This window comes from Cibotium barometz, chromosome 31 (genome assembly GCF_041138505.1).
Source record: "Cibotium barometz isolate CiBa-2024 chromosome 31, ASM4113850v1, whole genome shotgun sequence".
NCBI classification, from domain to species: Eukaryota; Viridiplantae; Streptophyta; class Polypodiopsida; order Cyatheales; family Cibotiaceae; genus Cibotium; species Cibotium barometz.
The window spans coordinates 27,619,360-27,633,343 of record NC_141076.1 but is presented as its reverse complement, the minus strand read 5'-3'; the positions used below and the strand labels follow the sequence as shown (position 1 = coordinate 27,633,343).

The 13,984-nt window shown below is 42.7% G+C and overlaps 1 protein-coding gene across 2 annotated transcripts; it reads left to right on the top strand.

Annotated features, from left to right (window-relative positions):
• Window positions 1-1,089: 1,089 nt before the first annotated feature.
• Window positions 1,090-4,194, top strand: LOC147620692 (small ribosomal subunit protein mS81 (rPPR8)-like). 2 transcript variants are annotated; one of them, XR_015269970.1, is made up of 3 exons: window positions 1,090-2,738; window positions 2,845-3,118; window positions 3,200-4,194. XR_015269970.1 is itself a non-coding variant. In XM_086824960.1 (2 exons), the coding sequence occupies exons 1-2, from the start codon at window positions 1,181-1,183 to the stop codon at window positions 2,868-2,870; spliced, it is 1,584 nt and encodes a 527-aa protein (XP_086681086.1). In that variant the 5' UTR covers window positions 1,090-1,180; the 3' UTR covers window positions 2,871-4,194. The 2 variants fall into 2 exon arrangements, 1 of the variants encoding a protein (XP_086681086.1); XM_086824960.1 differs by having other exon boundaries at window positions 2,845-4,194.
• The last annotated feature ends 9,790 nt before the right edge of the window (window positions 4,195-13,984 follow it).

Below are 13,984 nucleotides of genomic sequence, written 5' to 3'. Positions count from 1 at the left end.
AAGAAAAAAACAACGGACCACCTTTTATATGCACGATGAGGCGATTACGGGAAGATTCTAGACGTCACCCGCATGAGCCTAAGGTTGTGCTCACATTAAATAATTAATTGAGACTAAGGTTGCCTTGCCTCAACCAATTAATTAATGTGTTTTAAAATTTGGGACCCATATCTATTCTATCTATTATTGACGAACACAGAATTTGCAACGTGGCAAGATGAGCAATTTTTGTTGGCACCTGCAACTCCACCTACAACTCTGACGCTTGCTCTTAGTGGAATCAATCATGACGCTTGCTCTTCATGGAATCAAATAATTTGCTCTTCGAAATCAGTCATTTGCTCTGATGCTGTATAAGATGATGAGTGACAAGCAGCCACAATCGCCTACACACCAACCGTAAAATTCATTTCTTCATAAGGTTGTGAAACAATCTACAAGGGCATACAACCAAGAGCACTAGAGTAAGCATCCGGAGGCGAGAAGGTTACTGATCAAGATGTAATTAGATAAGTATCTATTCTATCTATTATTATTCTATCAAGAGCACTAGATTAAGCACTCGGAGGTGAGAGGGTTACTGATCAAGATGTAATTAGATAGTATCTATTCTATCTATTATTGTTGGCACAAAATTAACCTTTTGCTTATCTTGCATTTGCTTTCCTGCGACGATTGGTGAGCTAGGGTTATCCCAATAGTGCATGTTGTGATTGATGAGATTGGGTTCATGCCAATGAATACATGTGCATAAGGAGAAGATCCATGCCATTAAAATCATTAGCATTCTATTTGTCTTTGTCTCTCTAACTCACACTCGCGCTCTTGAACGCACATACCATTGGAGTTACTTCATGTGTGTAAAAGCACAAAAATTGAGCGCGATAATATATGCCATTCCAAACAATGCCGCAGCATCGCGCGGGTCCGCACTAGTTTAACACAACTACTAATAATTTGAGGAAATAGTTAATTATCTAGGCGAAATGCACGCCATTTTTTTCTTTTTGAATAATTTGAGGGAATAGTTAATTCTCTAGGCCAATTTTTCTTTTGCAAGGGCTAGGGCTGTTTTAGGCACCGCCTGTGATTTTCAAAATTTAAATGGAAATGAACGGGGCAGGGGGCTCTCAAGTGTTCTCTTCTGAGGAATGTTTTTATAGACAGATGGGTTGCTAAAATGGCATGCGCGTCATCGGTGAGAAGCAGAGCTGTGTCTTTTCCTTCTCGTTGGGCTTGCAGGACATGGACCAGGAATGCCTTTCAGGACGTGGTGGATTTGCTGGGCTGCAGCATTCCCAGCTCATCTGACCCAAACCAACAGCAGAGAAAGGACAAAAAGAAAGGAGAGAAGCAGCCAGTTGGGCTACCAGGTTTTCGCGGAGCAGAGCGCCCTTCTATGGCAGACATACAGATGCTCTGCCATGTGTTTCAGCACACCCCTTGGTCCCCCTCTGTGGAGAAGCACCTTCGACAACGTAATTTCTGTCTCACCAGCCAACAGGTAACCCAAGTTCTCCATCTCTTAAAAGCAAACTTAGCACATACCCTTAATTTCTTCATATGGGCTGGCCAGCAGAGAGGGCATTGCTACAGTGCTGAAGCCTTTGAAATCATGAAGAAAACCATTGAAGAGAACATGGGCCATGTTCATCCTATGCTCAAAGACATGGAAACAGATGGCCGTTTCATTCCTTTCGATGTCCTTATGCTGCTGGTTGAGGTCTATGCAGAGAAAAACATGGTGGAGCAAGCCATTGAAGTGTTTCAAACCACAGCCAAGTTTGGGTCCAGACCAGATGAAGATGCCTACAATTCAATGTTGCAAATTCTTGTCGATGCAGGCCTCCTTGATGTTGCTGATGCGATCTTTGAGCAGATGAAAGCAGACAAATGGTGTCCTCCGGGAAAAATGGCATTTTATCTTGTTTTGTATGGCTTGGGCAAGGCGGGTAAGACGGCAGAGGCTCGAAAGCTGCTATGCTCCTTGAAATCTAGCAATGAGATTTCTGGCATTGAAGCTCACAGTAGACTGGTGGATGGTCTATGTGAGGGTGGTTGGATGGGTCAAGCTGAGGAAGCTGTCATTGAAATGTATGAGCTGGGATTAGAACCTGATGTTTGGGTCTATAGATGCCTCATTTCTGGGCACGCAAAGGCCGGTAGCATGGCAGAAGCTTATAGGTACTATGTGGAAGCTGTTACGGACAAGCTTCTTACACCTAGCAGGGATATCTTTTCACTCTTAATCATAGGTTTTTGTGAGCAGAATGATGTGGAGACAGCCCACAAGCTGTTAATAGAAATGACAGACAAGGGTTTTTCTCCTGATACCACTCTGTATGCAGCCGTGATCCGATCAGCATCAAAACAAGGCCAATGGCAAGTGGGTCAAATGCTTTTGAAAGAAATGGAAGAGAAGGGCATCAATCCAGATGCTGAAACTTACAACACAGTGATTGCAGCTTGTGCAGATGCTGCCCAGTCTGACATGGCTCTTTCTATAATGTGTCAAATGATGGTTGAGAAAGGTTTCTGTCCCAATGAAGCCACCTTTGCTGCACTGTTTTCAAGGCTAACTGAGCTTAATCAACCAGATATTTGGAGAAGGCTTCTTGTGGCAATAGAGGGAATGGACGAAAGCTCGAAAACGTGTATATGCAGAACTCTTGTAAATAGCCTAACCAATGGAGATAAAGAGGTTGCAGCAAACGTATTCAATCTGATGGCAGAAAGAGGTCTTTAACTAACTTAGCCATTTACAATATACAGATGCCAATTTTGACCTTGTCTCTTAATGAAGCTTGTGGACCTCAGTTGCTCAGATGGCCAGTTCTTCTGCAGGTATCCACACCAGCTGGTGCAAGTGAAGGTAATTGAGAAGAGGAGAGCTGCTAAATCATACAAAGGGTGCTCCTGTATTGCTTTGAAGTGGAAAATTGATACCGTGTGAAAAGGCAGCCATCATCATCTGTTGTTACATGCGAAAGCTTAAGGGAACCTTTTTACTTGATTAGCAAGGAACATCTCACAAACTCAATTATGCAAGAGGGAGATGGAGTGAAGAGAGATACAGAAGAGTACACGGGATTACCCTCGAAAGGGACCCCACCTTGTGGTATATTTGCTTGTATTGCTGTATGAATGCAGACAATTGACTGATATCCCTGAGTACTTACTGAGCATGAATGACATACAGGTGAGATGGCTGCAGGCTGAATGCTGGTCGCCAAGTCAAACACCTGGACAGCAATGTGATGTACCTTCTGCTCTCACACAGGCAAAGGACCTGTGTTCTGCATTCCATGCTGATTTGGGACTGATCTGGATCCCTGGCTGTTTGCGTTCTGGAAGACAAGCGATCGTGAGATGTGGCTGGAGGAGAAAACAGGCCCTCCAGCCCCTAGGAGTGGTCGTGGACATGAAAAAATTCTAAATCATGCTTTTCTCCAGGTGTCTACCCAAATTGCTTCTTGTCCAAGGCTGTGGGCACCTTTTCCCCATGGCCTTTGTGTGTGACTAGCCATTGGGCTGTCCCAGACCCATTTCTTCCATGTCCCCCTAAATCCTGGAGTTGTTACTACCTTTTCTAAGGGTTCACACACAATGGGTGACAGTTTTCATTAGATTGACTGAGTGACACCTGACCAGTGGCCCAGTAAGTGCCCAGGACAAGTAGTCCACTTTACACCATCATACATGAGGTTGCAATTGACATGTGCGGGGTGACACTGACCAACCCTACGTTGTACACTAGCGACTTGTCTTTGGACAAGTGCTCACATTAAATATGCCTGGTGTCTAACCTCAGGGCCTGCACTTGTCCGTGATGTATGTCCATGTGGCTCCAGTGTTGTGATGCACTTGACATCCCTTCTTGCTTAACTTGATGATAGGGTTGGTAGGTACTCCAACTGTGCAGGATCTTTCTTGTAGAATCTTGCGCTAGCTTCTTGAGGGCCTTTTGCATCGAATGATGATGTCGGATCAGGGTACCTGTTTGGAATCTCTAGAGGTACCATGGTCTTGTGCTTTGGTATCCATCGAAGTGTGGACTTCGGTTGCTCAAGCGGGTGATGAAGCTGTTGGGGGTGAGTGACGCGGAGTGTCCCCAAGCCTCTTTTGTCGGCAGTTCCTCTGCCTAGCGTTGCATGGTATGTTCCTGAGAAATCTCATTCACATTGTTAGTCCCAACCATATTTTGCAGAATTGCAGTGTTAGGACTACAAGACTGGAAACGGTAGACTGTAAAGCACTCTGAAGTTCTGAGGCTGGTAATATTTTTGTAATCCCCAAAAAGTTATTGTCCCAATCTAACAGAGCTTTTTACTCTCTGAACCACTTTACACCCACAATCACATTTGGTGTGACCAAGAAATCGCGTGTAAACTCTACTAGAGAAAATACCACTGTTGCCTTTGGGCAATGCACTTGATGTGCAGATGGATTCCATTGCTTAATCCAAACTGGCTTGGTGAGCAAGCCGCTCAGAGATAATGTCCTTGGTACTGCCATAGGCAAACAAGACTATGATGGGGTGTCCAAACTAGTTTGGAGTTAAATCCAAACTGGCTTGGTGAGCAAGCCGCTTAGAAATAATGTCCTTGGTACTGCCATAGGCAAACAAGACTATGATGGGGTTGTTAGAAGTCATCTCTTGTCTTTATGTTGACACTAGGGCCTTTGTTGTGGGTGTGGCCGCCCTTATTAGGTGTTTTCTCATTTTTCCCCACTCTCCGTATTTTTCCCCACATTTTTCCCATTTTTTCTGTGGCTTGGGAGGCAGCCCTAAGGTGGCAGGATGTCCTTGTTTGTAGCCGACTGCAGCTGTATGCATTAGTCTACTTGCTGGAGGTGGCCGACTGTGTATGACAAGTCATGGACCTCACAGCTGCTCGCCAACAGTGCCCAGCTGGCCGACTGGTGTTGTTGCTGGTCGTGGAGTTCTACAAGTCTTGTCGGCTGCCCATGAGCAGGCCGACTGCATGCTTGGGGCCATATAAAATGGCCCCACAGCCCCTTGCCAGTATTGTATCATTCTGGGATTCTTCTTGTGTATATAGAGTAGAGTTACACGCCTCTATCTCTCTCTCTCTTGTGCTGTTATTTTCTGCATTGTGTTTTGCTCTTGTGTTTCCAGATCTGGTCATCATCTCTGCTGCGTATTTTGACATGGTATCAGAGCCTAGGCTCTAGCTAGTTCTTGGGATTTGTGTGAGCAAGAGGGGGACTGTTGTGTTGCTGATTGGTGGACTGTTCGGGAAGAGGAGAAGCAAGAGGATGGTGGGCTGATTTGCTCGACAGCCACTTGCAAGTGTAAGTTCTTCTTTGTTCCCAGCCACCCACCCTTTTCAGAGTACATCCCCGCAATGGCAGATCTGTTAGAGATGGCCCACAGCCCCTTGCCAGTATGGTATCATTCCGGGATTCTTCTTGTGTATATAGAGTAGAGTTACACGCCTCTATCTCTCTTGTGTATCATTCCGGGATTCTTCTTGTGTATATAGAGTAGAGTTACACGCCTCTATCTCTCTCTCTCTCTTGTGCTGTTATTTTCTGCATTGTGTTTTGCTCTTGTGTTCCCAGATCTGGTCATCATCTCCGCTGCGTATTCTGACATGGTATCAGAGCCTAGGCTCTAGCTAGTTCTTGGGATTTGTGTGAGCAAGAGGGGGACTGTTGTGTTGCTGATTGGTGGACTGTTCGGGAAGAGGAGAAGCAAGAGGATGGTGGGCTGATTTGCTCGACAGCCACTTGCAAGTGTAAGTTCTTCTTTGTTCCCAGCCACCCACCCTTTTCAGAGTACATCCCCGCAATGGCAGATCTGTTAGAGATGGCCGAGAGGCATGTGAAGATCCCGACACTCCTCACGTTCCCGGTGGACCGTCAGTTGGACGGGAACAACTACGGCATATGGAAGGTTATGATGGAATCTGTTTTGGAGTCTTACGACCTTGCTGATTTCGTCGTTGTTGGGGTTCCACGGCCGGAAGTAGAGGAAGGGGAGTTATCGTCGATCCAAAGGGACCGGGAGGCACAGGCACAGATGTGGGATCGTGTCAACGTCAGGGTTCGTTCGTTTATCTTCCTCAAGTGTACACCGCAAGTAATCAATCATGTAAAGCATATGGCGTTGGCCAGAGGTATATGGCAGCATTTGGCCTCTCTTTACAACAAGGTATCGCCCATGAAGAGGATTTCCGGAAGTACAGATGCGGGTTATGAGCCCTGCAAAGTCGTCGATGATGCGGGAGCATATTAACAAGCTGTAAGCTCTTCAGTAGGAAGTTCTTCAGGCTGGGAAGGAGATATCATCAGAGGACATGGCCATAACGTTGCTGTCGCATTTGCCCTCTTAGTACTCAGCATTTTACTAGTCTTTGATTACCAGTGGCAGGCTCAGCACCATCACGTGGGAGGAGCTTGTGCCCATGGTCGTGGACCAAGAGGAACGATTCACGAACCCTCCTTAAGGTGGAGGTTCGGAGACCTTAACTGGCCAACGGTCAAAAGGTCGTAACACGCACAAAGGGAAGGCTTCATCGGAGAAGTCTTATGAGAAGAAATCCATTACTGACTGCAAGAAACTAAACGCAGAGAGGACTTGTAATGATTGTGGCGAGAAAAGCCACTATTGGAGGCAGTGTCCCAAGCGGAAGACCGAGAAGGATAAAGATTCCTCAGCAGCAATCATGAAGACTCCGGCTTTTGTGCACCTGGAGGTGATGGACATCGATGTTTCATTTTCTTCAGGCAGGGAGGAGATTGGAGGATTCTCTGCAAAACGGATACTCGGTAGTGGATTCTAGACAGTGGTGCTTCCAGGCACATGACTCATTCCCGTTCAGATTTACAGGATCTCTTCCCGATGGCAGAGGGGGGAAGTATTCCTCCCAGGTGTTGTATGTTCTGTCACTTGGTTTTCATCTGTTGTCAGTGCATCAGGTTTGCAAGACTGGCGTACGGGTGGAGTTTGATGAGCATTTTGTTGCTCTTCGAGACAAAGCAACAGGCCAGGTGGTTTGGGAAGGCGGAGTGGAGAATGGAGTTTACAAGCTTTCAGCACTCTCTCTCCCAGGTCCTCAGGATTGTGATGAGTGGCAAGTCTGGTAATGGCCACTTAAGTATGGATACGCTGCAGGTGCAGACTTTCCGGGACCAAATGGTGGATAGCTTGCCAATTGATGTGGCAGCAGTTGGTAGGAACTTTCCAGTACTGATGTTGGTGGTTCTTGTGTTCGTCAGTCAGAGGAAACTGAACAGGTAACTTATGCTCTGATGTCTCGTAGTATACGGGACAAAGAATCTCTTGTAGATGAGGATGTTCTTTCCACGGGGACCTCTCGGAAAGCCAGGCAGGTGGCAGTTGATTACTGGAGAAGGAGGTGCATACTCTAGACTTTGTGGTTCCGGATTCAAAGGGGGTGGTTGACAGGTTTTAGAAGGCCTTGCGTGGTCTTTAGCAGGTTTCCAGGACTAGGCTTTGCATCGTAACAGGTGTTGATCCTTGTGAGGAGTGTGATGCCTCTTTGACTCGGAAGTAGAATGGTTCATTGATTTGGTTGATGGACACCAGATTGGAGGTGAGCTTCTTGATGAGGCAGTTGAGCTCATGTGTATCCTGTGGTTTCTGCGGCATGCGAAGGATCATGGACTCTTTTACACAGGAGGGGGGTTAATTGATGGAGTCTGGAGTGACTCGATTTGGAGAGGAGATCCGGACACGAGGAGATCCACTTCAGGCCTAGGGGCAGTTTTATGGAGCAGTAAAAGGCAGTCATCTTTTGCCTTGTCGTCGACAGAGGCAGAGTAACTGGGCTGCTTGTGAGGTGGTGAGGCTGCAGAGGTTGCATTGCAGGATTGGGGTTCCACTGGAGGAACCCATGGTCATCCAGAGGCACTTTGTTCATGAACAGATCGTTGCTGATGACATCTTGCTAGAGTTCTGTTCGATGGAGGACAGTATGGACCTCTTCACGAAGTCGCTATCTCAGGATTTGCTCAAGCGGCACCCCAGCTCCCTGTGGTTGGTTTCACAGCCAAGAGCTGGTCATCTCTTGTCTTTATGTTGACACCAGGGCCTTTGTTGTGGGTGTGCCTGCCCTTATTAGGTGTTTTCTCATTTTTTCCCACTCTCCGTATTTTTTCCCACATTTTTCCCATTTTTTTTGTGGCTTGGGAGGCAGCCTTGAGGTGGTAGGATGTCCTTGTCTGTAGTCGACTGCAGCTGTATGCATTAGTCTACTTGCTGGAGGTGGCCGACTGTGTATGACAGGTCGTGGACCTCACAGCTGGATTGTGATCTCTCCTTACTTAGCACTGAGGAATAGAGTTATACAATTTAGCACTGAGGAATACAGTTATACAATTTGGAAATCTAGATTTAGTAGCAATAAGAAGCTGTTGCTTACAATAAAAGTAACTAGACAAAAGGTTTTGGTTGGACTTAGGCCTACAACTAAACTCTTGCTAACTTGTGTAAGTAGTCAAACATGACTCCTTATGGTAAAAGAGAGAAAAAAGGTTACAAATGAAAGAATGTTCAAGCTTTGCTATATTCAAAGTCAAGCTTCAAGACAATCTTATGACCAAGTAAGATTCTTTATCTTTCTTGTGTATTAATGCATCTAACAATAGAAAAATGATTGCTCGATCAATGGAAGCATTTAAATTTAAAATTCTAGCTCATACTCATAGTTAGAAGAGGTGATTGATTCATCCAAATTCGAGTGATCAGTAGTAGAGTATATGAAGTTGTGATGTGTTACCTTGTAAAGCCCATATAATTCATTATTGTTGTATTAGGATAAAGATATTGGCAATTTTAGCATCATTAAGCAAATAAGAAAAATCTTAAAGATTTATTATAGATTTTACTCAAGGCTTAGGAGTAATGTCATCTTTCCCCAAGTTCAAGTTTAGGTCAAATAATATTAAATATGATAAATAACCTAGATATGAAGAGAAGGAAAGGTAAAGAAAAGCTAGTTGACAATGTAATAAGTGACAACTTCATGGAAGAAGAGGACTCTTTAAATTACAAGTTTTGATTTTTCAAAATTAATTACAAGTTTTCATTTTGTAAAAGAAGGACAAGTCTCTAAAAACATGACATTGTCATATGAAAAGAAAGAGCATATGTCGTGTTATTGATATAATCATGCAAAAAATAAATAAAATCATTATTTACTAAATGTTTATGAAGTTGACTAGTGGAGCGATATTTGACTAGTTCTTATAAGAGCAAATAGAGCAAAGTACAAGTACTTGTCAAATTTTAGAACATTGCAATGTTCATAAGTTTTGATTCATTTGAGTTAGTGTAGTGGTCAAGCTTGTGACTTGTAACCTCTAGGTTATGAGTTCAAGTCCCACTAGGCTCTCTCATGTTATAAAGGGACACCTATGCTCGCTTGATGTGTTTGGTTGCTCGGGCTCTTGCCCCTTGAACACTCAAGTGACTCCTCCTCCTTGAGTGGTGGATCACCCGAGATAGGAGGATCCATACGAGACCCCTCCGCTGTTCCAGCGCTCGACTCGCGGTGGTCATGGGGGATGCCTGATTTGTGGCTCTTGCTCGATGGTACGTGGCCCTTGCCCGACCATGATAATTGGCTAATTGTTGGAAGGGGAAATCGGCTCCACCCACTTGAGTGGGTCTTGGGTGTGTACAAAAAATAAAAAGTTTTGATTCATCTATAAGATTAATGTCAAGAAAGAAGTTTTAGTAGATCATTGTAATGTTCATTAGTTTTGATTCAAAAGATTATTGTCAAGACAACAAATTTAGTAGATCTTTGAAAAATATACAACAATGTACAATATGGGCTAATTTTGCATCTTGTCTTTTTAGGATAATTCAATCCAAAAGTGGTAAATGAGAAAAAAATAAAATTTTTGTATTGATTATTATTTTTGCATTTGATAGAGATGGACTAAAATGCATCCTATCTTTTTAAGATAATTGAGTCAAAAAATAGTAAATGAAAGAAAATTGAGAGATTTTAATTGTTTATTTATTTTGTATGATTTTAAGAGGTTTTTTGGTGCATGAAGAACTTAAACCTAAGAAAAATAAAAAGAAACCCTTGAAGTTGTAGAAATATATTAGTACAAAAACTCTGTCTTGACATTATTTGTAGATTTGAGATTGTGGAGACCTAAGGAGCGAGCCAAAAAAAAAAAGTTCAAATTTATCTACAATTTTTTTTAAAAAAAATAACAATCTAGAAAGAAGTGTTCAAGGAGTTCATGGATGTTTCATATGATACATGAAAAGATAGAGAATTCGCTAGTATAGAGGAAAAATGTTAATGATTTTTTTAAAAAAATGATAAGAATGTAATCAATTTTTATTATTTTACTTTGAGGACCAAATGTAAATAAAAGGTGAGAAGTAGCAAAAGCAAAAGAATAAGAGAATCATGTGCAGCAAAACCACATCAGCAATTATAACTAGCAGTTGCTCAAGTCTTAACTTGGCAATTCATGAAAACCTAGTAGTTGCTCAATTAAAACTAGTCTTAACTTGGCCTCTCACATGCTTAATTTCAGCCTTTAATGCATAGGCTCAACTTTCGTCATGATCTCTTTGCCTTTGGAGATGGCGGTCAAACCTTTGCATAATCAAGAGCACATGATGTAGGCGCATATCTGTCATGCATAGATTTTGAGGCATGTCTATCACTTGAATTCCCACTTGAATGCGGCACTTCACCACTCCTTGCTTGGCTATCCATAATGCCACATGCAATCTTTCAAGGTGTTCACGCCCACAAGGTCATATCCTTGTTGAGCAGAGGGAAACAATCATGTTCTAATACTAATGTAATTCACCTAGTCAGGTGGGAGCACCACTCGAGCACCATCTCGTAAATAATTAACACTCAAAACACTTGTGAAATGGGAACAACACAAGACAAAGACAATGCTAAAAATGACCAATCGCACAATGACACTCCCTCAATACCAAGTAATGTTCCATGAGCTCCTAAGCCAGAGTTGCCATAAACAAGAAAATGAAAACATGTACCAAACAATATATTTGCAGATGATTCCGTCCATGTATAGCCTTTTCAACAACTCCCCACCTCTCACTAGAGTGACTCAACCTTGAAATTGGTGTTCCAGGTCCACACAAGTCACTGGTGTGTCATACTAGCGCTAGGATCGCAGCCTCACATTGATGGGAATGATAAAAATTAAGAACTGGCATCGGAGGTCACTCCTAGGTACAAAAGCAAGCAGCAAAACATCAATGGACTGGTCACGGGTGTTGCCCACATGCACAAACAAGCACTATGGACACCCAAAACAACCCTAAAACAGCTCAACCAACTCCCATAAGAGGTCGATCGGCTCAAAACAAGCTATCCAGCAACAGAAGCTAATCAAGGGTGGCACAAGGAGATCGTACAATAGTCGTGATGTAGCAATCGTACGAGGGTCACCTAGATGATGCAATTGGAAAATAGGCGTGGATGGGTGTAGCAGGTCACCCTTCTAATAAAGATCAAAGATATATGCTATGTTTTGCAAATGAATCAATGTAGCCTCTTGTATGATCAAAAACAATGGAGACCATGTGTGCAAAGAAGATGGCAATTAGGCTTACAAAGAGGGAGAAAGAAGTCGTGCATGCCCACTTGAGTGCCCACACCCACCCTTTGCCACTTGGGAGGTCACCTCCCACTGGGTGCCCATCCCACACTCCACTTGGGAGGTCACCTCCCACTTACTGGGTGCCCATCCCACACTCCACGGCCACCATGATGCCCAGCAAGTTGGGACTAGGCACTTTAATAAATTGTCCACCCAAATTTTAATGTGTGAGGACCTGTAAAGGTTAAAAACATAACAAATCATTTTAATAAATTTAAAAAAAGGTTTGGGATGCACTTCCCACCTGTTCACACATTACAAAACATGTCAAAATACAAGACATTCACACAGTTCATAAGTGCCTAGCCTGTGAAACTGAACATCCATAGCATACAGTCACACGAAAACAGTTTATGTGAAAACAATTTCAAACATGCAAACATGTGTGCATATGCAACCTTGTTATGAACAAATCTCCCGGTCATGGAACATGTAAAGTACTGCCATTTCTGGTGGCTCATCGGAAAGCATGGAACTGGGATCCCAAGCACTCAAATCCATGCGCTAGCCATAAAATGGGCACAAAAACTTGGATTCCGAACACTCAGATCCACACATTGGCCTCAGTATGGGTGGCAAGAAGGTTGCCTGGCCCCCATAAAATGGCATGGACTAGAGAGGATCATTTAGGTGGCCAAGTGACATTAATGGTTACTTTAACCCCAACAGTGCTTGCCACACAGTTGAGTCAGTGAGTCTTTCTCACATGATTCAATTGTCAATCCTACTGTTTGATGAACGGGTAGCGGTACAGTAGTGGTTTAGCCTATGGACACTACACTTGAGCTTAAAGCTCAGTAGGAGGGCACTCCAATCAAGGAACAACGGCTCCTGAAGTGTCGTGACACTTTAGTAGGACACGCCTGTCAGAATACGCAGCGGAGATGATGACCATATCTGGGAACACGAGCAAAACGCAATGCAAAAAATAACAGCACAAGAGAGAGAGATAGTGGCGTGTAACTCTACTCTATACACAAGAAGAATCCCGGAATGATACAATACTGGCAAGGGGCTGTGGGGCCATTTTATATGGCCCCAAGCATGCAGTCGGCCTGCTCATGGGCAGCCGTCAGGACTTGTAGAACTCCACAATAGCTAAATATACATCATTCATCATGTATCTTAAGATCTTGCATTTTTGGCATTATGTAAGGGATGGCACTGAGCTATTGATTCGATACAAACTATAAATGTCCTCTCTTAGTCACATGTTAGTGATATAAATCAAAATCAAATAACATAAATAAGTAATCAAAGCATCACTAATTAGTTGTTTTTATGTCTTTAAATATTCTTTGAATGGTAATAACTCATGAATACTAATTCTATACTTTATGATATTTATGGACATTTAAAGCACATTGGGCTATATAACTTTTTAGAACAACATCATCATCATAGTAGAAAACTAGCTGATTTGTGTCTACCCACAAACCTATCTAATAGGGTTTTGAGTCGGTTAAACCTTTTTGTTGTTGATTAAGTTTCACGTCCAATTATCCAAATGATAACTTGCGTGATTCATTGATGAAAATATGATCAAGGGTTCATAAACATAAGTTGAAGTTCATTTGACCACCTTTTGACCATAAAAATGGTTTATTGCCTTAACTAAGGTTTTTGTGTATTAGTAATACTACTAAACCCTTAATAGGGTAGAAACTATATAGGTTCTCTCTTGTGGTGATCTAGTGAATCTTGGTAGTGAAGAGCGAATAACAATAAAGTAATCTAGCAAGGGAATGCCTAACATCATACAACCAACACGTTATGTCATGTTGAACAACATTTGAGATGGTTTATTGCCTTAACTAAGGTTTTTGTGTATTAGTAATACTACTAAACCCTTAATAGGGTAGAAACTATATAGGTTCTCTCTTGTGGTGATCTAGTGAATCTTGGTAGTGAAGAGCGAATAACAATAAAGTAATCTAGCAAGGGAATGCCTAACATCATACAACCAACACGTTATGTCATGTTGAACAACATTTGAGATGTTAGAGAATCTCTATCTCTCTATAACATATTTGTTTGGAATGCAATTGATTTTTTCACTTTTGTTTGTGTTGTTAGGCACTTTTGAATCACTTGATGTGCTTGCAAAAAGAATTATTGATGTGCTTGTGAAAAGAATACCTTGATAAATATGTGGAGTGACTATACTCGTTGGTGATTTGAATCAATGGTAATCTATATACATGAGTGAAAGGCCAACACGAATGTGAGTGAAGGCACTCACATATGTAAATGCATGGTCACAAATGTGAATGAGGAAAATCACGGACATGAATATTCGCAAATGTGATTTTTCCACTCATAG

Excerpts from the sequence above, each read along its gene's own strand:
- LOC147620692 (XM_086824960.1), top strand. The coding sequence starts at position 1,181 with ATGGCATGCGCGTCATCGGTGAGAAGCAGAGCTGTGTCTTTTCCTTCT. Across the intron at positions 2,739-2,844 it reads CAATCTGATGGCAGAAAGAG|GTATCCACACCAGCTGGTGC; the intron begins GTCTTTAACTAA and ends GTTCTTCTGCAG.